The following is a 24583-nucleotide window of genomic DNA, read 5'->3' as shown; positions in this document are numbered from 1 at the left end:
ATCCCCAACACTTCCCCAAGCCGGACTACAGGTGCAAATTGAAAGTGAAATCCACAGCAAGTATTACTGGTTAAGTCTCATAGTCATGTCAACCCTGCTAAGATATTAAATCACAAATAGGAACACTTTATCATAATGCATATGAAAAAAGGCAAACTTATTAGAAAACAGTGGGCTTCACAAGTTCTGTTTCCCAAGAGCCATGAGCATTATTAATGTTCCTATATATATTCCATTAACACCTCCTGTGTTACCAGAGCCTGCAAAGCATAATGCAAAGAAGGCTTAACAGACGAGGACACAGATCCCTTTTTGAGAACAATGTGCATGGACAGGCAAGCTAGGGTATGATTTAACCCCTTACTGGCACCTGGTCTTGCTCACTAATGAATTGTTCAGGAATGATTTCTATGGACAAGAAAGCGGGAGAGAGGTAATTATTAATATAATGTGTGTATGCGTATTTAAAGAATGGTAACACTTCAAAGGTTCGCCTAAGTCATCTTTAAAAAAAAATTTCACAAAACTCTTCCAGCTGAGGGTCATAAATGTCACTTTTCAAGCTCCCAAGCCTCTAGAACATAGATTTGCAGTAAAGCTTTTTTTAAATCCCCACATCATCATCATCATCAAAAAAATAAATCTAGCTCCTGCTGGAGCGTTCTCTCTGGCTATACATTGCTGACCAAGACTGATCAGCCTAAACACCCACTACCTCCATCCACCCATCCAGACCCAGCTAAGCCAGGCTCTGGAAACCCTCCCCCAGGTCAGGCAGGTAATGCCACACTTGGCTCTGGGATCTTTAGGACCTCTTTTTGCCCTCGGACCACAGGGGGGCTTCACAACCTCCACAGTCTCTCTGATTGTGAGGCTTTGAGGGGTTTAAACGTTCAGAACCTGATGCGTGCTTCATACCAGTCCTGTACCGGATCCTGCTGACATCCAGTCTCTTACAAAAACTGGACTTGGAGGATTGGCTCCCCCTGCTTTCCAAATGCTCCACCGTAAGGATCTTAAATTCAAAATTGGAGGTGGCTAACATGACAGGAAACATGTTACCGGATGTCCTTCTGTGTATTCTATATAAGTGCTGTTAAAAAGCAGAGACATTTTAGAATATTTTAAGAGATGCAGATCGCAAGTGAGCCACTGAAGGGAATGAAACATTGAAGAACAGCCACTATGAACACTATGAACATGTATTAATGTGAGCCTGTTTCACCAGCACCATTTCCATTAATTATCTTAATTTGATCAATAGCACATGGAAGATTTTAAAATATCTGCCCCTAAGAACCTTCCACTGTGCGCTGTGATTCACGGATAAGCATGCAGGGTCATCTAATGTGGGCTTAACTCGGTCACCATTTATTTAGCAATGGAGTAACATATGACAATACCTACACCCAGTGCACCATTAAATTAAATCATGTGAATGTATGTGATCAAGATACTTCCAGGGGAGATTTTGGCTAGCACAGTAGTATTAGAGAACATCAGAAACATTAGAAAATGACCAAAACATTGAACATAAAATCTCTCCAGAACACCGTAAAATAACGAATCAACCAACAAACAATAAAATGGCGGCTTTAACTCCTGTAATACTAAACATGGTAGGGGTCTGATTAGTGCACGAGTTATATTTTCCCCATTAAAGGTTTATCCTTTCATTATACTCTTCATTGTCCTTCCCTGCCTTTGATCTCCCTCACAACCGAGCTCAGTGTTAAGTATTCACGGTGGTCTAGCATCAGGTCAGGTTGATCTGTCTCTCTCTATTGGCTTCCTTCAAGGGCTTCCTATCATCAGTGTTCTGACAACTTTATTAGCTCAGTCAGATAGTACATCTCAGTTGCTCATATACCATTCTCAAACAATCACACTTTTGTAGCCGACTTCGAACAAATAATTATATGAACTCTTCAGATGTTATGTTCAATAATAAGGTTGAAACTAGGGAAACTTCGCATTATATGTAAGTCAGGACTTTGTCTTCATGTTCGAGCCCAGAGAAAAAAAATCAATCTGGGATTGATTTTTGTCTATATATTGTTATTGTCAGAGGATTAATTGATGAATTTTTCATTTGATGAGTCAGGTGGAAGAGGCTGCCAGGCATAAAGTGAGAAGAATTTTAATTTACTCACTTATCTGAACTATTTTGATATTTCATTAGGATTATAGTTTGAGAAAAAAGAAAGGTTACAAAACAGAAAAAAAGAATAGATAAATGATAGTTTCTGTTTCAAGAGGAATTGTGTTAACCATTTGTAACTAATGTAATAAGTCCGAATTTCTCAATGCTCAGCTATACACAGTTAATGGGCTAGTGACTAGTGTTTTAAAAACTATATATAAAATATACACGTATACAAAAATATTTCTACCAGTAAAATGTTAGATGATGACGTTGATAATTGCTGTTCCCCAGCAGTTTTTCCAAGGAGCGTGCAGTCAGTTAGCTCTAGTGTACAATACAAGCTCATCAACTTGGTTAATTACGGTAAAAGTATAACAGGGAAACTATATTTTTTTATACAAAATATATGTAAAAATACCCACACCTTGAATGTGTTTACATGCAGAGGAAATGAACTGGCATTCGAGCTCTGAGACAAAATGTTTGCTGGATTTTATATATAAATGTTTCAAATATAACAATTTTGTACAAACACACATGTATGCGTATACACACACTAAACACCTTCCCTAGTATAATATACCCAAATTCTTTTGGAAATTTAGAATTAAATCTAATGTAATTGTCACTCATTTATAAATTCATTCATATATTTAAATACATACAAATCACGCATTGCCTACATTAGAAATAACTCACTGAACTCCAAATTGATGTAATGGACGGCAGACAGCATTATGCTGTCACAGTAAATTTAAGTGTTGATATATTTATGTAAAGTCCCATGCCCAAAAATCTACTTGAGCTACCTACTTATCAAGAGAGGTGGGAGAGTTTGGAAAAAGTGTAGTAGAGAATTCATTATGTTGCACCGCTATAACATGTAAGAACTGCTGGTGTTTAGGGGTCATTCCTCTAATAGTTTTTTCAGGGCCTTCAAATCTGGGGCTGCTGTTGCACTGTTCAGAATGAGGCGTGTTAATTACACACGTACACAGACACGTATGAATTATACACACGCGTGTTAATAAAGCATGGACATAAAACCTAAGCCTTCCAGCACAGCAGCCCACCGGATCTAGTGATACTGACTGCTGTGACCCCTTTTAACTGGGATTAGCATCACTGGTTATGTACATTATTTCCTCTTGATCACGATTCCGCTTGTAAAATGTCATCTGCAGTACCTGCTGGCGCTAAAAGAAGGCTGCAGCAAAGAGATGCTTGGCATGGCCGGGAAGGGCTGTGGATAACAGCTACGTGTCATACTGTGCCACAAACACATGAATTATCACACTCACATACAGCGTACCGAACGGCCAGTGACCTCAGCGGGAACTGCCTGAAAATCCAAGATTACACAGAATGAAGACTTGTAAACATGGCAATCAAAGGAATAACCAATTAAACACCAACGAACATGGGGCAATTAATAGCTAAAAAGCAGCCTGTGATCCTGTGGATGGGGTGCAACTCCCATCATTCTTAGTCAGGTGAAGTTCTATAATTCCCCAAAATACATATACATATATATATACATATATATATACATATATATATACATATATATATATATATATACACACACACCAAAAAAAAAAGGGGGGTTATGTTTTGTAACCGTATGAAAAAGAAAGTACACCTTCTTTAAATTCTATGATGTTGCTAACGGATTTCTTTGATTCATTTATCATGAGCAAGTGTGACCACCTCCATAAAAGCCAAAGTTTTACCGGTTTGCTGGTCTGAAGCATCCAGGCGTGTGTTGCTGCCCATCAATCTAGGAAGGATTACAAGGCCATTTTAAAACACACCAACTGTCAAGCACGGTGGCGGAGGTAGACTTGTTTTGCAGCTACATGACCTGGGAACTTTGCAGTCATTGAGCTGACCATGAACTAGAGTCAAATGTGAGGCCATCTGTCAGCCAGCTATATTATATATATATATATATATATATATATATATATATATATATATATATATATATATATATATATATATATATATATATATATATATACATACATATATATACATACATACACAGACACACACACACACAAATGCAGTTTTCTTGTCTTCATGCAATGACTGAAAAATCATGGCTGCCACATTTGCAGATCTCAAGAGTGACAAGGTGCTAATTCTATTTGATTTTACTCAAAGTACGATTTAATAGGAAAAGCTGGAAGCAAAGCACAACACAAAAATACACAATGCAGTAAACTTTTTTTTTTTTTAAATACAGTAAGTGTATACCATCAGACCGAGTGATCTTAACCTCCTGTTCCTGGGATCTGATTATCCTGCAGAGGAGCAATAAGGCCGGTGGCGTTGCACCCAGGCGCCAGCTGCAAGTGAAAGACAGAGGGAATGTGCGTATGTGTATGTTTGCATAAGAGCTCATGGTGTTTTTGGAACACAAAATAATATACACATAATACCAAAGTTATATATGATTCAGTCTAATAAATTGTTTTTTGGCCAAAATGTATGTTTTTTTTAACATATGTCCTATGACATTTGTGAAAATAGGGATTTGGAATCCCAAAGCTAGCTCTTCATACACTGACAGCTTTGAATGCATCGCGGTGTGAGAAACGATCATGAATGGCACAGTCATAACTAGGCTTAACTAGGCCCAGAGACTCAAACATTATTAAACGTTATTAATAAGTCATAAATCCACTGTACAGTTCTTTGTAGTCTACACATTATACATGTTTTACTTAAGAATACATTGAGTAAAAGTGAATTCCCAACTTCAAAAAACCTTTACAGTCAGAGATTAATTATTAATACTACTGTACTGGTACAAACTTAACTTCAGCATTATAAAGATGGGCAAGCAAGTTGTGAAGAGCCATAACCTCGCTGGCCCAAGTGTATACTTACTACAAAAAGGCCAGGGGCTGCAAGCATTTTTAGCCATACTCGCTAAACACTGGTGCGTCACCGGACTCATAAATCACTCTGTGGCATTATATATATATATATATATATATATATATATATATATATATATATATATATATATATATATATATATATATATATATATATATATATATATATATATATTCCAAATAATCCTAGCACCACATACCTTGAAACTTCATATACATGCCAACATGCCACACAATGGTCTTTAGTTTAAACAATACATTTAGCCAACCTTGTGTTGCAAAGGATCAAACACAGTATACTTTACTTAGCACAGTTTAGATTACAGACAGAATGCTATAGAAGATGACTTGAATCACAACAGCCCTATCCTGCTTGCTTACCTAGGATTAGACAGACAGCAAATCAATAGGCAGTCTAAGATGCCAGCCAAGCCAAAGTTTTGATACAGACTTACAGCCAGCTCTATGAATGGTGCATCTCCTTCAAAAAGCAAGACATGAAATGTGCATTTAAAATATATAATCAGTTTGCAAATGCTGGGGAAAAAATCCCCCCCCCCCCAGTATTTCTACTGCCCTAGTTACTAAGCCTAACAAAAAGACAATATCTGCAGCCAAACATAAGGCTGAAATGGTACTTGCCCCAAGGTCCTTACACAAATGACACACACGTGTACAACAAACACTAAAAGCCTGGCAGCAACGTGCTGTCTAAGAGCAGCAAATATCCTGACTTAACATGTGTGGCAGCAAATAATGTTGAATCCAACTTCTTTAGTTATGTAAGGGAACAGAGAAACAAAACTGCAGCAAAATTGTCACAAAGTTCCATTTCTCACTGGTTACAGCATTGGAGTCTCTGCTAAAAATATCCACAGTAAGCAAAATCAGCGTAACAAGAACTTATAGCTCACTCTCATGCAGTGACCTTTAGCTGATGTTGAATTAGATGACCATTTTAAAGTTCATTATCACACACAGGTAGTTTTAGAGGAGGTTGTGACTCATGTTCTTAATTTTACAACCTACAATCATTCTGTATCACTAAAATGATCTCATTGGACGGGATGACACATGCCACTTTGTTTTATCAAATTAATTCACTGGGCCAGACAATTAAAACCACCGAGCCAGGGAACAATGACTGAACATGTAGCTGGTGGAGTATAGTCAGGAAGATTTTACACAAAAGAGAGTTGTTGGAGGATGTGAACAAAACAAATACTGTGGAAGCTGGGAACCTCGCAGGTAGGAGGAGAAAGGAGCAAACAAGAAGAACTAAAGGACATTCATCTCAATGGTAGATCAAAAGGGCAACCATACTTTCCAGAGGCTCCTCAGGACATCTGGAGCACTTGAAAGTAAGCGCATGAACCCATCGTTATCTTCCATCCACCGCACTTCAGCATACAGCATACCAGGTAAGTACCTACTATGCCTAGACTATCTGTACCTACTACTGAAATAACCGTAGGTTTAGTTTTGTTACATATTTATTCTGGCCTAAACTAGCTATTAGGCATAACTGACACGTATCTGATGAGAAGGTGAAGGTGGCACCTCTAGCAACTCACACTTTTACATAAGGATACTTGTTGATTTCTTACTAGAAGACAGTCTCCATCTTTATACAACCTGACCGAGGGTCGGACTGGCAAGGTTATCAAACAGAATATTACCCCGGTCTGCTCTGCTTTAAAAGCTTTACACCATATCCTAAGGGTTTGAGTTTTTTTTTTTGATGTGCGTTGCTTGCAATTTCATACACAGGCACCGGGATTCATGGGTTTTCTATGCATTGCATATAAATCTGGGAATTTAACAATGAGTGATGGCAGCTACTCATGTGGAATATCAGGCACGAAGCAGGTTAAGCCGCGTGCCTAATCCATCTTTCCTACCACCCTGCATGAAGGCACTGAAAAATGTACAGTATCCACAATTTAGAACTTGGCATTTTGTTTCTCTTTCTTTCTAGTTTGTCTTCATTCCATCCGTTTGTCTTGAGGAGCAAGAAGAATTTAGGCTCCAGCTATTTTAGACTGCCAACATTAATTAGTCAGAGCATACTTTTTGAAATAGTTTTTGAAGGTTTTCTTCGGTTCTTAAAATGTGTAAGTTATTGATAAACACAAGTAAACTCACGCACACCAACAAGTATGCCATGAAATATTACAGCACAGATGCAGCCAAATAACAGTGATTTTTGCACACTTGGCACCCAATCTGGTTAAGCAAACAAAGATAATGTTACGCAAAAATTAAAGTTTTCAAATGGCCTATTTCTAACACAATGTGAAATGATATATACGTCTATATTGTGCGCCCTGTACTTAGGTATAATAGATGTCATCACTGCATACGTTACCATTAGCACTTCTGTTCCTGAGTAGAGGTTAACATATAGAAGTTGCTTTTTCTACACAGTAAAGCACGGCAGGGGAGTTTATATTGCAGCAACATAATTGGTTTCGCATATATTAAAAAAGCCTTTTTCACGCTATGTGGGTTAACTGCTACTATGTATCTTGAGTAAAGTTGCTCCATTACAGAAAATGGTGTTTCCCTCAAACATCCAGCAAGGTACAACACGAGAATGCTAGTCCCTGTGCACCGCTTACGATAATATAAGCAATGACTTGTCAACATGCGAGTCCGAGAGGGTTAAACATGTGACAGCACTGCAGGCTTCTTAATGGCATCTAGAGGCGAGGGGATTTAATTGTTGGTTAGGGCTGATTTCACTGTGAGGACTACTCCACCTCTGCACAAACAGGATGTTGTCTTCAGCGTGAAGGGAAAATAACACATTTTACAATAATTACAAGCATTGAATTGTTGCACGTGTATCCCCTCCTGCTCCTACAGTGTACACAAAGAATAAGGAAGGGCTCCCCTGAATAGATTAATGTTGTGTTAGTAAAGTGATGGATGGACTGACATAAGCAAAGTGGTAACGGGCTGGACTAGCCTTACACATTTGGCAGTCTGTCCCGCCACTCTGTAGGAAGTAGGATGGTTGATTCATGAAGACATCAGCGCTTTCTTTAGCCCCAGGTATTCCGATGGCATGTGGTCTGGCTGGCTTTACTTGCATGTGAAATCTTGGCAGGGGAAGGGAGATTTGCAACAAAGCCAATGGAAATGTCAGGGAAGGTCCTCAGCCTTCCACATAATTAAGATGTTAGATAGTAGCATTCGATTTGTTGTAATAAAGGCAGATACGAGGTTGAAGACAGACAATTTTATTTGATATAACGCATGCAATTATAGTAACAGTTGCTAACCTGAAATATTACTAGATTCAGCAAATAAAAACCTTAAATGTTACCTTTACACACATTATGAGTGATTACATTGTTTTGGCAGTGATTTACTGAGGATATTTCAATGTTTCTCTAATAGGTCTAAACAAAATTATCCAGAAAGCAAATCCCAAACACCCATATGCATTGATACTAAATAGCAGAAAACATCCTGCATGTGAAAAACCCATCACCATCTACCATTTATCGTGGAAGATTATTCCAGGACTAGTAAAGCCAAATAAATATGTGAATAACATCAAACTAACATGTAAAATGTCAAGTGTTGTGCACATTGCAACATCAATCTTTATGAAAAATATCCACTCAGATTATATCTAAATCAAGTATTTCAGATGAGATTATTGTCATCATAACAGAGCTGAAATTAAATATGTACAGAGGTTATGGTCCATTCCTATTGAAACAAAGTATCCATAAGGTATTAGATGTACCATCTTTAAGAAGGCATACTGAAGGTGCTTATATTATACATATACACACACACACACACACACACACACCTCATCCATCTCTGTCTGCCGATATTTTACAGGATTTCCATGCATCTGTTTGGGCCCTTCAGTCAAGACAGGATTTGGAAAGCCATTACACAGTCTACCGCAGGAGCAAGGACCAAGCGACAGCGATGGTCTAACAAAAATGTAGGCAGGGCGACAAATAAGGATGAGCGCTTGGCATTGAGCTGATGCAGCCAAGCACTGCAGAGAGAATACCCACCAAACAATACCCAAGTGCAAGACAAGACTAGCAGCCTAGTATCAAAAAGAAGTTCAAAGACCATACAAAGACCGGAACCACAGTACCGAGGGCCAGGGTAGGTACTACACATCCTATAATAAGGGGGTTTAAGTGGCTACTAGCATTAATCGAGCAGGCAAAGCACTAGCCAGGAGAAGTTAGTAAACCTATTGTCTTTTATTTCAAAGTTAATTTAAAACATATTTCCTGTATCGGTTAATGTGGCAACGTATTATACAGGTATTAAAACGTGAGTGAAGATTTAGTTAAAGATTCAATTGTTATTTGTGACCAAGTGAGAAACAACTATTTTACCTAATGCAAATAAAACAATGAAACAGCAAAATTAAGCACAACATGATATTTAGCAGTGTAGAAACGTCATACGCTCGCTTCCACCAGCCTCAAAGCAAACTATACTTCTTATATGGAACTTGCTGCAAATTACAGTGGATGGGTGATAATGAAACTGTAACACCATTTATTAATTTTAAATTTAAAACGTATCTACTGCCCTAGAGATTCCTCAGAGGGAAAGAACATGTGAATTTCACCATCCACTGCCACGAGCCATGAGTGAGAGAAACTAAACAAGGATGTCCCTAAGGGAGGAAAAATGCCTGCGGCTCTTAATGACCTTACATACCTTGTTGGTGAATATTTGATTTTGTAATTTGTTAATTTTCTGTTTTCTTTGTCTCAGCAGAAATGCCTGCCGTTTCAAACTGAATGATCAAAATAAACTGCTATTCTACAAAAAAAAGTCAGTTAATTGATAAAAAGGGGATTAGTCTTTCCTGCCACCCAATTTAGTTATCCAGGTTATGATTATCTATTTATAATCTATTGTAAATGTCAAACTATAATTACAGAAATAGTAGTCTAGACAGTTAAAACCAAATTAATACTGTTATACCAACTAAGACCCATATAAACCACAAAATGCCTGTTCAGAGTGTTTTAATTGGACATAGTAGAAAGTCCTCCGCTATTGAGCCATGGTGGCAGCATGGAAGACCTGTTGCATTAACATTTATCTCACCCACGTCCCTTAGCAATAGAAAGAAGAAGAGCTCTGAAAACGTCCCAAACATAAGGACAACTCAAGGCTCTGGGTCCCAACAAGGACTCCCAAATAGTCAAAAATAAACTCCTCAAGGATATATTATTTTTGCATGAAAAATCCTTTATTGATATGGCCACCCCACATAATTTCTACAATGCATAAAATATGCTTACTCTTTTAATGAAATAAAATCATTCAAAAACTGAAGTCTGTATGTGATATTAGTTTCAAAGGCATTTCAATTTTAGTTTTATCATGTATTAATATTCCGATCAGACATAAAACCCAAGGCTTTTGACATACTTTCACAAAATCCAAACCTCTTCTCAAAAAGGTCTCCAGAGTCACCGAGAGGCATCCAGCACACTGAATGGAACATCAGATGTGTGTAATAGAGGAAAGCTACGTCCATTTTACCCTGGTGGAAAACTTTTTTGTTGGCTGAGATAGACTGAATTATTCATAGTTATTTCATTTTTTAACACATTCATTTGAAGTTGAGATTGCAAGATAGATCAGCATAAATGTTAGATAAGGTGTGTAGGATTTACTTCAAGATGCTGTGTGCTCTCATAGCGATGACCTCGTGAACTATGGAACACTGGTGGATTCATGCAACAAGACAGCTCTTTTGGATTCCAGCTCCCACCCATGTGCTATAACAAGGAAAGGGGGTTTGATTTGTTTCCCCCCACCTGGCATAAGGAGAGAAGTTACATTTCAAACAAGTAACTGCTTTCTTGGGCTTTCTTTGCCTGCTCAGCCATGACAGGGCCACAAGGTAATGATACATCTGCCATAATGCAACAGCCTGGCATGTCTACTGTCAAAAGTTGAAATCATAAAGCGATAAGCTGTCGTTAACAGCCCTCTCCTCGAACACTAGAGCTGTCATCCCCATTGTTTCCCATCTCTGTTATGGGGGCTGGTGTGGGCTTCCAAAACCTGTCAAGTTCTGTAAAATAAGCTTTTAACCTCATCTATTTTTTTTTTAGATAATTCAGCATCTCTTTGCAGGCCTGCCCATGACAAAAGCTAATATTTTGCATAAGCAATTAACTTTGCCGTTAACAATGGTGCGTTATGATGTGCAAATCTAAGGCCACGTTCAGACCTTTTCTTGAAAAGCATTAAGACAAAAATTATTATAATTCTTCAGCGGCTTAAACAGTATTTACGTGCCACAAATTATACCTTTGCCTAACTTGATTTATTTCACACAGTGTATTTTTACTATACAGAATATAGATCTTTAATTACAATGTATGCCCGCGCACGCATGACTTTGGGACCTGACCTTTCTAATGCAGGATTTCAATTAAATCACACAATTTGAATCACACTATCTATGGGACTCAAAACGGACCATTCTGGGTATATTTTCCAGTTAGCCATGCAAAAAAAAAAAGTATATACAAATTGTATTTCTTTTGCCAATATAAGGCACTAAAATACTACAAAAAGGTACATTTCCATTAAAGGAAAGAAAACAGATTTGTGTCTTTGCTTGCACTTCCAAGACTACCGATAAGCAGAAACAGACCATTTGCAAATCTCTTCTTAAGGGTATTCCCACTGAATATGTCAACTTGAACACAGAAAAAATACTTTAAAACATAATAGTTTGATAAAAAGCAGAAAGCATGCAAAAACATCCCATAGCTAGGGTCATCATTTCAACACGACTGCAAGGTGTCTGCCCTCTAGAACTAAACCAGCCAAATGTGCTCATCTTTAAGATGCAGAGGACTTTATTGCCCCTGACCTCACACACATGAAACAAATAATGAGCAGGTCACAATATGCAGGGGAAAATCCATAATTTAATGTTATGTTCTACCTAATCCTACCGACTAGAAAAAGACTTGTCCCTATATTTTTGCTGTCTGAATGAAGTCACACACTCAGAAGATGGGGAGCACGAGGCACCTAGGAAGTTTCCCGCTATGCATATGATGTAAGTCAGTTCATTTAAAGGTTTTCATAAAGCCGTTTTACTCAGACTTAACATTATCAGATATACTGTACTTATTTTTCTTTTTTCATACCTTCATAGCCCGTTTGATGAAAGGGATTTGTGTACCACTGTCCAGGTCCTCGTTTATAATAAGTCTTCTAGCCCATTGTCCTGCTCTCACCACTCCACTGCCATGAATCAATACTAACAGCTTGTCTGGATTGGTCATTGCATCTTTACTCATAAAAATGAAACTTTTTGGTTCAGTCTCAGAAGCATCAACCTGTGAAACACAAGAAAGACAAATAAAAAACAAGAAAACTTAGGTGAACGTCAGTTATCAGATCGGATCACTAGTTTCCCCGATATCTATCGTTATCTTGTACTTTATGGTTAGAAATATAAAAACATGAAATGTTTATATGAAAATCAAGCGCACAGTGGAGGGGAATTACTTTCAGATTCTAAAGATCAAATCAACAATAAAGTCCAAATGTACCCTCTACTAAACAATCACAAAATAAGATTTCACATGCCCATAACAAAAGCCTGGACCCTACAAAGTCTTCATCAAAAGGGAACATTAGAAGCATAACAAGCCTGTTACAAAAATATCAACACGTCAACTGGAATACTGCAGCTTATAGCAAATGGAAAAATACATTTAGTTTAGGTAGTTTAAGTGCCATAAACTCTAACAGTAAAAGTCATTATAAACAGCTTCTCAAAACCTTTATTAAAATTAGAAACAAAGATTTTGAGAAAATGATATTTAATCCATACCGTTGGGTTATGCAAGGTGGGCAAAAACCCCGCAATAAAATGCCACATCCATGTAACCACCATCTTTCCTAGCGTTACGGAGAGTATATCTATTTGCTACCAAGTACTAAGTCATGTTTTGCAAAGGGGTCAAATACTTATTTCACTGAGTAAAATGCAAATCAATTTATAACTTATTTGAAATGTCTTATTCTGGATTGTTTTGTTGTTATTCTGTCTCTCACTGTTCAAATAAACCTACCATTAAAATTATACACTGATCATGTCTTTGTCAGTGGTCAAACGTACAAAATCCGCAGGGGATCAAATCATTCTTTCCTTCACTGTATAAGAGATTTGGAAAAACTACCTGTATATGTATATACACAAAGAAACAACACACGTACACAATGCCATTCTGTGAAGAATTAATCACCACGTTAAAGAAAACAATTTATTTTTAATTTAACCTATTTCAAAGTTCTAATTAAGACTTCATAGTCCGGCAATTTGTCTCTTTACTGTGGTAATTCATTAAATGGTGCTTTCACTATAGAAGTCTATGAAAGGTCAGAGAAGAGCACAACCTTACATTATCGACAAAGCATCCAATAATGAATTTAGTTCTCCAAGAAGGCAGACTACATAAAGCAATTTGTATCCATTAAAGCAGCACAGCATGATGTGGGTTAACAAACTCAACCAACCTTAATCTTCCCTTTAAAAACAGATTCAGATAACTTAGCGGGACCAAGGACATTTTAACAAGAGGAGGTCACTCCGTAAAGGTTATTAAAAGCACTGCCACTGAACTTGTATTACTCTATTCAGGAAGATAATATGGAGACAAATGTTTTATTATTAAGCAACTATATATACACTAAATAAAAACAGCCACAGTTGATTATATAAAACAAATATTTCCAAGAAAATAAAACAGCAGTACAATAGACAAAAGAAACAAAGTACTGCCAGACAAGACACAAAAACGGCAAAAAACAGGTCTAGCAGCGCACTCAAAATTCGAGAAAATGCTCTCACCCCATCGTACAATGAGCACACCAACCCAACCTGGAAGACACACCAAAAAGCAGAGGGCCACTGGTGGAAACATCAAGACATGGACAAAAAACAGTACACAGCTATATAGAGCAGATCATTTTCCAACATTTTAATCTAAGAGAGGGCAATAACGTCTTTTTAGAATCTATAGCATTTATTGATTTATACAGAATTGCCTTATTCCTCAGAGTCAGTCTGTCAGTGTGTGTATGTGTGTATATGTATAGTGCCCGAGTCAATGTGTGTAAATGTATAGTGCCAGAGTCAGTATATCTACGGCATTATAGATGAAGTATGTATATGTGCATAGTGTTAGATTGTGTGTTTTTACATATGTTTAGTCAGTGTTTGGTATTGTGTGTATGGTGTTGTGTATGTTACAGTATGGCATTAGCATGAATGTGTATGTCAGCATATGGTACGTATTAGTGTATGGTGTTAGCATGTGTGTACGTGAGTGTAGAATGTTTTTCTTTTAACTGCAGACCAGGGGGTCATGTATGAAAATAAAAACCTGATTGTGGGAGGAAAAAATGTAGGGCTGCAACAACTAATCGATAAAATCGATAATAATCAATAATGAAAATCGTTGCCAACGAATTTCATTATCGATTAGTTGAATCGATTTTTATCGATTATAAAATGAGGGTTTTTTCAGAGCAAACGCTCTGAAAATACCCCTCATTATATAATCCGTTTAGTCTGACTCACCGTCTCACAGCAGCAGCTCCTGCTTACCAGTCCCTCCCTGTAATCACTGTGACAACTGGCCCTGCCCCCTCCTTCTCCAGAACAACATGGCTGTGACACTCATCTAACTAAGTATAAAATTTATATTTGGGCTGCTGAAAGTTAGGGGAGGTGGGGGTTAATTTAGGGGCAGTTATGGTTAATGGGGTGTTTAGGGGCAGTTATGGTTAATGGGGTGTTTAGGGGCAGCTATGGTTAATGGGGTGTTTAGGGTTAATTTAGGGGCAGTTATGGTTAATGGGGTGTTTAGGGTTAATTTAGGGGCAGTTATGGTTAATAGGGTGTTTAGGGTTAATTTAGGAGCAGCTGTGGTTAATGTGTTTAGGGTTAATGTAGGGGCTGTTGTGGTTGATGGGGTCTTTAGGGTTAATTTAGGGGATGCTGTGGTTAATGGGGTGTTTAGGGTTAATTTAGGGGTAGTTATGGTTAATGGGGTGTTTAGGGTTAATTTAATGATGAGGACTGAGAGTTAATTTAATAAAGTTAACTTAAGGTGCAGTTAGAGATAAAGGGGGCAAACTAAAGGGAATCTAAATCCTGGGGGCAGTGAAGATTAACCCAGTACCCATTTATAAAAGCATTGTGTCAGTGTGATGGGAACGTGTCTGTGACTCTATCAGGGGACTATGAGATATCGGGGGCGTATAAGGCATATCTGGGGAGGAAGGAGTGACATATCTGGGGCCACAGTGGCATATCTGGGGAGGGCAGCGTGGCATGTCTGGGAGGCAGCGTGGCATGTTTGGGGAGGATGGAGTGGTGTATCAGGCACAGTGGCATATGTGGGAGGCAGCGTGGCGTGGCATGTCTGGGAGGCAGCGTGGAGCGGCATGTCTGGGAGGCAGCGTGGAGCGGCATGTCTGGGAGGCAGCGTGGAGCGGCATGTCTGGGAGGCAGCGTGGAGCGGCATGTCTGGGAGGCAGCGTGGCATGTCTGGGAGGCAGCGTGGCATGTCTGGGAGGCAGCGTGGCATGTCTGGGAGGCAGCGTGGCATGTCTGGGAGGCAGCGTGGCATGTCTGGGAGGCAGCGTGGCAAGCCTGGGCTCAAATGTGCATAAATTGGGGGGGCTGGTAGGGAAATAAATACAATAAATGCATTTTATCAAAGTTTTTTTTTATTCTGCTGTTTGTATTTAACATCATTTGTTTATTAAATTATTTTAAATAAATGAAAAATTTACATTCATTTTTTTTATCCGATTAATCGAAAAAATAATCGGCCAACTAATCGATTATGAAAATAATCGTTAGTTGCAGCCCTAAAAAAATGTTGGCTCCTAAATTTTTGGCTAGCACCTAGATCCAAACCAAATTTGACAACTGTATTACAAAACGATTTGAATTTACAGAAACAGGTAAACGGTGTGTGTTTAGAAAGTATCACAGTCCTAAAATGCATAATTTATCTCCCAACTTATAATTACGATAGAGGACTTCATTTGATAGAAATTTATCACTGGCAAGAACTATAAAATATTAAAACAAAAGTTTATAAAGTGTGTATAAAAAATCCGTATAATACAGACAGTAAATCAATTTTATTACCATTAATTTAAGTGAAAATAAAAAGGTGCGTGGCTGCATATTTCTATTAAGTAAAAAGTCCCTTGTGCAATTGTCAATAGTATTAGCCTACATGTGCTCTTTCATCTTTTAAGAACAGAGGAGGTACAGTCCCTTGGAAAATGAAATTCGGCCTTTATCAGGGCATAAGGGTATTCCTATCTGTCCAAGTCTGAAAGGGATCAAAATCAGGCTTTATGCCACACAGATATAAAGAATATAGGATTTCAACAGAGCAATAATAATAATAAAAAGAGCCAAGATCTGCAGAGGAACACATACAATACACTACATTACTACAAATGCACAGTGATCTGAGCCAACCAATTCAATAATTACTCTGCTGCTGAAAAGGCATTAGATTGTCTTTGCTTTCATCTTCCCCCATTATGAGTATAATGGGTTATAAATCAAGTATCCATCTTTGTATGATGCAGAGAGAGGAAACTTTCATGAAGGGCCACAGATTACTGGAAACATGAAAAGGAGCTAAAAGGGAACTCCATGGAGATGTCCAGCCGGGTTATTTGATTATCAGCTGAATGTTACAAAGGGCACTTTCCAAACCTTCAGAACCTCAAATAAGAAGAATTTACATTTATATAGCATCTTACATTTGTCTGGCTTCTTTATAAGGCTTTAAAAACAGAGGAAGTGCTAAGAAATCTCCTGTGCATTGATGAAATCAGTCATTTGCACCCGCACACAGAGTGAAATAAAAGACTTTCTTCTTCATATGTGGACTACAAACATTAATATAGGAACCGTTGATCTTCTATACTGCATCTCTCTTACATTCATTTCTGAATTATAGCGACTATATGCCTTCAGACAATTTTAACAAATCAATAGAATTTGGTAATCTTGCCTTATTAGTTGTAAAACTAGTTTATGCGGCACAAGAGCAGAGATTACACAAATTGTGCCAAAGAGCAGAGTTGACACAAACTGTGCCCAAAAATACTAACAGGTACACATTGTTTAAAAGCAACAGGACAGTATTCCAGGTGTAAAAACGTATTAACTAAATGGTATCGTCATTTCTGATACATAAGGGACTGCAACTGTTCACTTCATACCAATAGTCCAGTAGAGCCAGTTTTACAATCATATCTGGTATACTGGCACACTGAACCAGAAGACTCATTCTTCCCTCCCCATGAGAAAGCAGTAGAAACTTAGGGAAACTTGGTGTCGCTCACTCTCCCCACGAATCCAAATCGGTAAAAGTATGGCAGATGCATCAAAGACATACAGCCTTTGTGCCAAATCAAAGATTACATGTTACAACTTACATATGGAAGTACGTGGAATTATGCAGGAAAGCGCATGTGCTGCTCCAAAGCAATACACAAGGAAAGTATATGTAAATGCATGCAAAGCTTATCCAAGAACTGTAACTAACATTTTTTTTCCCAAGAAACATGATAATAAATCACATGGCTATACTGTATACAGTATATTTAAGTCAAACCTAATCGAAACCTTAGGTGGTTACTTACAGGCAAGTAAACTTTCTCTAGGTTGCATTCCTTCTCCAATAACTCATAAACATGATTGGTGATAATCTGCAGACAAAGAATATATCAATTAGTGCCAATATCAATCAATCTCATGAAGACTAAAAAAAAAAGGGGGAGAGAGGAGCTGCTTGGGGATGCCTTGATTTACTCGGGAAGTTCATAGGCTATATAAACTATGGGCCGATGATGCATATACTACTTTAAGCAGCAAGAGAAACTGAAAACTATTTTTGTTCGACTCTCAGGAGAATCTGGAGAATATCCATTTAGCAATAATATTCAACCAAACCAACGTGTCGCATTGGCATAAAGCATTAAACTTAATGATGGAAAGTTCAAATATGCACAATTTACAAAATGCCATAGAGAGTTAAGAGAGACACTGCATGGAACGTCACCTAATCCAGTAAATGTCAGGAATTGTAAGGGTTTAGAATACATATTTAATGCTTTCTGTAAAAATGCCTTCAAGCTTTATTAATGTTGTTTTCAGAGATTTGTTTTCACCGACTGCTCAGGACTTAGCAAAACTTTTAGCATGAAACTTGTGAGGGCTAACGAAGAAATAAAGTAGAAACTCTTGTTATGGAATAAGTGAGAAACCAATGGGATAGAACATGAAATACATTACCATGCACTGAATACTCTTTTGACCAAAAAAAAAAAGAATCTAAAATAAATAAAAGTGGGACAAACTTTTCAAAGGATGGTTTTAAAAGATTCCTTCTTTATCATTTAATCACTTGGTCACCATTTAAATATCCAACGAACGCACAACTCAAACTCAATGACTAAACTTTGAGGACTTATTGAATAATTCCCTTAAATGTTGATTTAAACTTGGTCCTACGATTGCGCAATTTATCTGAGAACAGAGGTACTTTGGAGCATGCAGCATGTCCCTGTCTGTGGCCTCGGTAACAGTTGGGAAAAGGTTATTCTTTTGTTGTATACACTACCTATCTCTCTAGGTATAAAAAACGCTGCGAAAAGTCTGAACGCACTGGAAATCTCAATCTGTATCTGGCATGGAAGACTGGATTAAGCAAGTGGAGCAAGTGAGAAATTCTGCTAAGAATAAGTACGAGACTTACACAGGTATTTAGACGGTGTGGCCGGACTTTCAGAAATACTCTAAAACCACACCTCAGGATTTCTTTTAATTTATTCTCTCTCTCGAGTTGGGAGTGGGGTTTTGATGTGTATAATAAACTTTGATTTGATCAGATTTTTGTGTTCTTTGTTACCAAATGTGTTTTTTGTTTCTGTTAAAAATGTTCCATGAATGCATTTCTGGCTTATTATAGAGAGATTGTTGATACATTTGGTCATTGCTCTTGGTATTTCCAGATTGTCCCTTGTTAAGCAGTCTGACTAATTGAGTTGGGATTTAATGTTGTACATCTTTTGTGTGGCAAAGTAAATTTAAAAAAAACCAAACAAAAACATATGGGGGTTTCATTTTGGAACTTAACATAAAATGTATTTTGGGTGACAGTGCACCTTTAATTAAACTACACCAACATATAAATAAATAGGTCTATATTCTATGACAGCTAATTTTCATGCATGTTTCAATTAACTTTCTATGCTAATTTTCCTTAAAAGTTTTTAGGGCCTAATAAATGTAATTTACCCAATAACAATATATACATATACACGTTGTAGGACCTGGCAATGTATCATGGAGGTTTATGGTTATTCAAAAGGTGTAAATAAATCTGAGAACTCTAGAACGGCACTTTTAGTTTCCAAGGACATAAAAAAAAACAAATTATTATTAAGTCATTTTAGAAAGTTTTGCTAAAGGCTTTTAAAGGAGATATCTTATTATTATTTAAAACTATTTTCTCCCCTAGCATTGGTTACTTTGATATAGGGCTGAAACAACTAATCGATAAAATCGATAATAATCGATAATGAAAATCGTTGTCAACGATTTTCATTATCGATTAATCGGATCGATTTTTATCGATTATAAAAAGAGGGTTTTTTCAGAGCAAATGCTCTGAAAAACCCCTCTCCTTATATAATCCGACCTCAAACAGAGATCGGATTATAACACCGGAATCCAGATCCCCCCGCAACGCTGCAGGGGACCTGGATTCCCCTCACTGTCGGCCGGTCTCTCACTTCCGTCTCTCTCCCCCTCCCATACATCACTCTGCCTCTCTACCCGGCACCGTTACTGACAGGCACTTTCCCTGCAGATTCATAGAAGCCTCAGTGTAAGTGAAGGTGAGTAACGGAGTCTGTCTGTGCGATGCAGACCCCCACCGGCTGACAGAGAATCATCCTCTCTGCATCGCACAGACAGACTCCGTTACTGCCCTTCACTTACACTGTGGCTTCTATGAAGCTGCAGTGAAAGTGCCTTCAGTAACGGAGCCGGGTAGAGAGGTAGAGCGGTGTATGGAAGGGGGGAGGAGTCAGAGGGGTGTATGGGAGCCACCCTCCAATACATCACTCTGGCTCCTCCCCCTCTCATACGCCACTCTGCCTCTCTACCCGGCTCCCTGGTTTCTTGTCAGAAACGGAGGTTCACAGGAGGCAAAGTGATATGGGAGGGGGAGGAGCCAACGTGATGTATGGGAGGGGGAGGAGCCAGAGTGGTGTTTGCGAGGGGAAGGAGCCAGAGTGGTGTATGGGAGGAGGCAGAGTGGAGCATGGGAGGGGGAGGAGCCAAAGTGATGTATGGGAGGGGAGGAGGCAGAGTGGTATATGGGAGGGGGAGGAGGCAAAGTGATGTATGGGAGGGGAGGAGCCAAAGTGATGTATGGGCGGGGGAGGAGGCAGAGTGGTGTATGGGAGGGGGGAGGAGGCAGAGTGGTGTATGGGAGGGGGGAGGAGGCAGAGTGGAGTATGAGAGGGGGGAGGAGCCAGAGTGGTGTATGGGAGGGGGAGGAGCCAGAGTGGTGTATGGGAGGGGGAGGAGCCAGAGTGGTGTATGGGTGAGTTATAGTGGTGTGTAGGGGGTATAAGACATATCGATATTAGGCATATCAGGGGGGCATAAAACAAATCTGGGGGTAAAAGGTATATCAGGGGGCTCAGTTGCATATCACTGGCATATAAGGAGTATAAGGCATATCAGGGGGCACAGTGGCATATCAGGGGGCACAGTGGAATCTGGCATATAAGAGGTATAAGGCATATATGGGGGCAGAGTGGCAAGCTGGGGGTCAGATGTGCATAACTGGGGGCAGTTTGGTAAATAAAAAAATTTAAACAAGGCTTTTTTCTCAGTTTTTATTAAATATGAAAAATAGTTAACATATGAATTAATATTTACTAATAACTTTGTATTAAAACCTAGTTTGAGAAACACTGTGTTTGGGTTTTATTATTATGTCAGTAAAATAAGACGGTGAATAGAGAGAGGCCATTGCAATAAAGAGATGAAAGTGTAAATTGTACGTTTTTTATTGCAATTTTTCTTCAATTTAAAATAATGTATTTTTTTATCCGATTAATCAACAAAATAATCGGCCAACTAATCGATTATTAAAATAATCGTTAGTTGCAGCCCTACTTTGATATACTGGCTAACACCTACAAAACAAGTGGAATAGTGTTGGACGCGGAAAGCAAGCATGGCACATTTTAGAAAGATAAACCTTACTATTGCTAATAATAATAATAATAATAATGCGTTCATTAACTTATATAGCTTTCTCTTATATATAAAGATATAACTTAATTCACTCTATGAATGGCAGACACCGACTTGTATTGGGTTTTAGTAAAATATCTGTGCGTCGCTGTTTTTTTGTTCCTCTCTACAGTAATTTTATTCATACTTCTATACAATTGTGTAATATACTGTAATGCCTAAGGGACAGGGTCTATAAAGACTCCCCAAGTAATATATATATATTATACACACACACTTTACTAATATATGGCTGCTTAACTCTTTAATAGTATAAATATTCTTCTATCCAGATCTTAAACCCTAGTAATTTTGGAGGTTGAACTAGATGGACACGCTTAAGCCTTTTAGAGATTTTTAATTAATTCCAGCATACCCCGACTTTAAAGAACGTGAAATAAAGGGGGACTATTATATCTTACTTACAGTAGAAAAAGAAAACAAAAAAGGCATTACAGCCAGCGACTTTTCACACTTGGAATAGCAGACTATGGCTCTTCTATACAGACGCATATTTACATGGACAATATTGCAAATTAAATCTATTACCGACTTCCAAATGGAGTGCGTGCTGCTCAGAGGGTCCTTAGAGAAGCAATGTAGCAATCAGATGTTAGGATGAAAACACTTTTAATTTTTAATGTGTTTACAATGTTTACTGTAATGTAGCTTATGAATGCAAGTGGTGATGGAGGCAAACAACAAAGAGAACAAACGGAGCAGATTATTTAAAGCACAGAATAAAAGTATGCAAGCGATATCTGTTGTGTGATAATGGTTTCAGATTAGCCTTAGATTTGAGGTTTTAGTATATTTTAAAAAAAACGCCTGGTCACACAGGGGTTAATACATTTTGTCCATTCCAGATTTTTTTCTTTTATTTTTGCTCGTACAAGACATAGTGTCTGTGACATAAAACTGTATTAGATTTCCAAGCTAATCGGCGGGTCACATGTGAACAAGGTTTCACGCAGCCGGCTACTTACCTCTCCCAGTGCTTCATACCGCTTTTGGTTCCATCTGTGTAAGTCTTCTCGATAGTTAAATACAAAAGGCTCTCCTGTTTTAATATGTCTTAGCTGGCCCACTAAAACAAAACGATTATTAATATACTTGTATAATCAGTGCAATCTAAAATGGTAACAGAGTATATAGATGTGCTCTAAATAATTTTATGACAAAAAAAACCTAGTTTAATCCAAGAAACGATGAACTAGAGATTGATTTTGTATCCAGGTAATTGATATCCGCCTCTTCTCTACAACGAGTAAGATTGTAATCTGATTAGAATAGTAGGGACAGACCGGTGTTCGGTGCCGCATTGCTACCTGGTGGCTGAAGCTCATTAAGAGCTTGGTTACTACCTGGTTGCATTTCTAGATATGTGGGAGATAAACTGCTAGATTGTAAATAACTACACAAACTTCTTTAATAGTAACATAGTAGTAATTTAGACAGTTAACTTTTTATTATTAAAGAGGGAGATGAAGGGAAAGAATCTCATAAGAGATGGAGATGCGTGAAGGTGTTGATCAACTCTCACAGAAAACCAGATAATGTTTACATTCAGTGAAGGAATTTAAATGTGCATGTAGGGCTGAAACAACTAATCGATAAAATCGATAATAATCGATAATGAAAATCGTTGTCAACGAATTTCATCATCGATTAATCGGATCGATTTTTATCGATTATAAAAAGAGGTTTTTTTCAGAGCAAATGCTCTGAAAAACTCTTCTCCTTATATAATCCGACCTCAAACAGAGATCGGATTATAACACCGGAATCCAGATCCCCCGCAACGCTGCAGGAGACCTGGATTCCCCTTACTGTCGGCCGGTCTCTCACTTCCGTCTCTCTCCCCCTCCCATCTGCCTCCTCCCCCCTCCCATACATCACTCTGCCTCTCTACCCGGCACCGTTAGTGACAGCCACTTTCCCTGCAGCTTCATAGAAGCCTCAGTGTAAGTGAAGGTGAGTAACGGAGTCTGTCTGTGCGATGCAGACCCCCACCGGCTGACAGAGAATCATCCTCTCTGCATCGCACAGACAGACTCCGTTACTGCCCTTCACTTACACTGTGGCTTCTATGAAGCTGCAGTGAAAGTGCCTTCAGTAACGGAGCCGGGTAGAGAGGCAGAGCGGTGTATGGGAGGGGGGGAGGAGTCAGAGGGGTGTATGGGAGCCACCCTCCAATACACCACTCTGGCTCCTCCCCCTCTCATACGCCACTCTGCCTCTCTACCCGGCTCCCTGGTGTCTTGTCAGAAACGGAGGTTCACAGGAGGCAGAGTGGAGTATGGGAGGGGGGAGGAGGCAAAGTGATGTATGGGAGGGGGAGGAGCCAACGTGATGTATGGGAGGAGGCAGAGTGGAGTATGGGAGGGGGAGGAGCCAGAGTGGTGTATGGGAGGAGGCAGAGTAAAGTATGGGAGGGGGAGGAGCCAAAGCGATGTATGGGAGGGGAGGAGGCAGAGTGCTATATGGGAGGGGGAGGAGGCAAAGTGATGTATGGGAGGGGAGGAGCCAAAGTGATGTATGGGCGGGGGAGGAGGCAGAGTGGTGTATGGGAGGGGGGAGGAGGCAGAGTGGAGTATGAGAGGGGGGAGGGCCAGAGTGGTGTATGGGAGGGGGAGGAGCCAGAGTGGTGTATGGGTGAGTTATAGTGGTGTATGGGGGGTATTATGAATTTTTAGGGCATATAGGGGGTATAAGGCATATGGATATTAGGCATATCAGGGGGGCATAAAACAAATCTGGGGGTAAAAGGTATATCAGGGGGCTCAGTTGCATATCACTGGCATATAAGGAGTATAAGGCATATCAGGGGCACAGTGGCATATCAGGGGGCACAGTGGAATCTGGCATATAAGAGGTATAAGGCATATATGGGGGCAGAGTGGCAAGCTGGGGGTCAGATGTGCATAACTGGGGGCAGTTTGGTAAATAAAAAAAATTTAAACAAGGCTTTTTTCTCAGTTTTTATTAAATATGAAAAATAGTTAGCATATGAATTAATATTTACTAATAACTTTGTATTAAAACCTAGTTTGAGACACACTGTGTTTGGGTTCTTGTAGCTTTTATTATTATGTCAGTAAAATAAGAAGGTGAATAGAGAGAGGC

The 24583-nt window shown here is 38.8% G+C and overlaps 1 protein-coding gene across 6 annotated transcripts in view; it reads right to left on the bottom strand.

Moving 5' to 3' along the window:
- FAM172A (family with sequence similarity 172 member A) overlaps positions 1-24583 on the bottom strand; it is a 186602-nt gene that overhangs the window by 140847 nt on the left and 21172 nt on the right. For all 6 annotated transcript variants that reach the window (XM_053474858.1, XM_053474876.1, XM_053474840.1 and 3 more), the window contains exons 4-6: positions 22444-22544; positions 17785-17850; positions 12237-12428 (exon numbers count right to left, since the gene is read on the bottom strand). In XM_053474858.1, coding sequence (XP_053330833.1) covers positions 12237-12428; positions 17785-17850; positions 22444-22544 — 359 coding nt within the window. The remainder of the gene's footprint in view (positions 1-12236; positions 12429-17784; positions 17851-22443; positions 22545-24583) is intronic.

This window comes from Spea bombifrons, chromosome 1 (genome assembly GCF_027358695.1).
Source record: "Spea bombifrons isolate aSpeBom1 chromosome 1, aSpeBom1.2.pri, whole genome shotgun sequence".
NCBI lineage: Eukaryota > Metazoa > Chordata > Amphibia > Anura > Pelobatidae > Spea > Spea bombifrons.
Note: the sequence above shows the minus strand (reverse complement) of the source record. Positions and strands in the feature narration are given on the sequence as shown.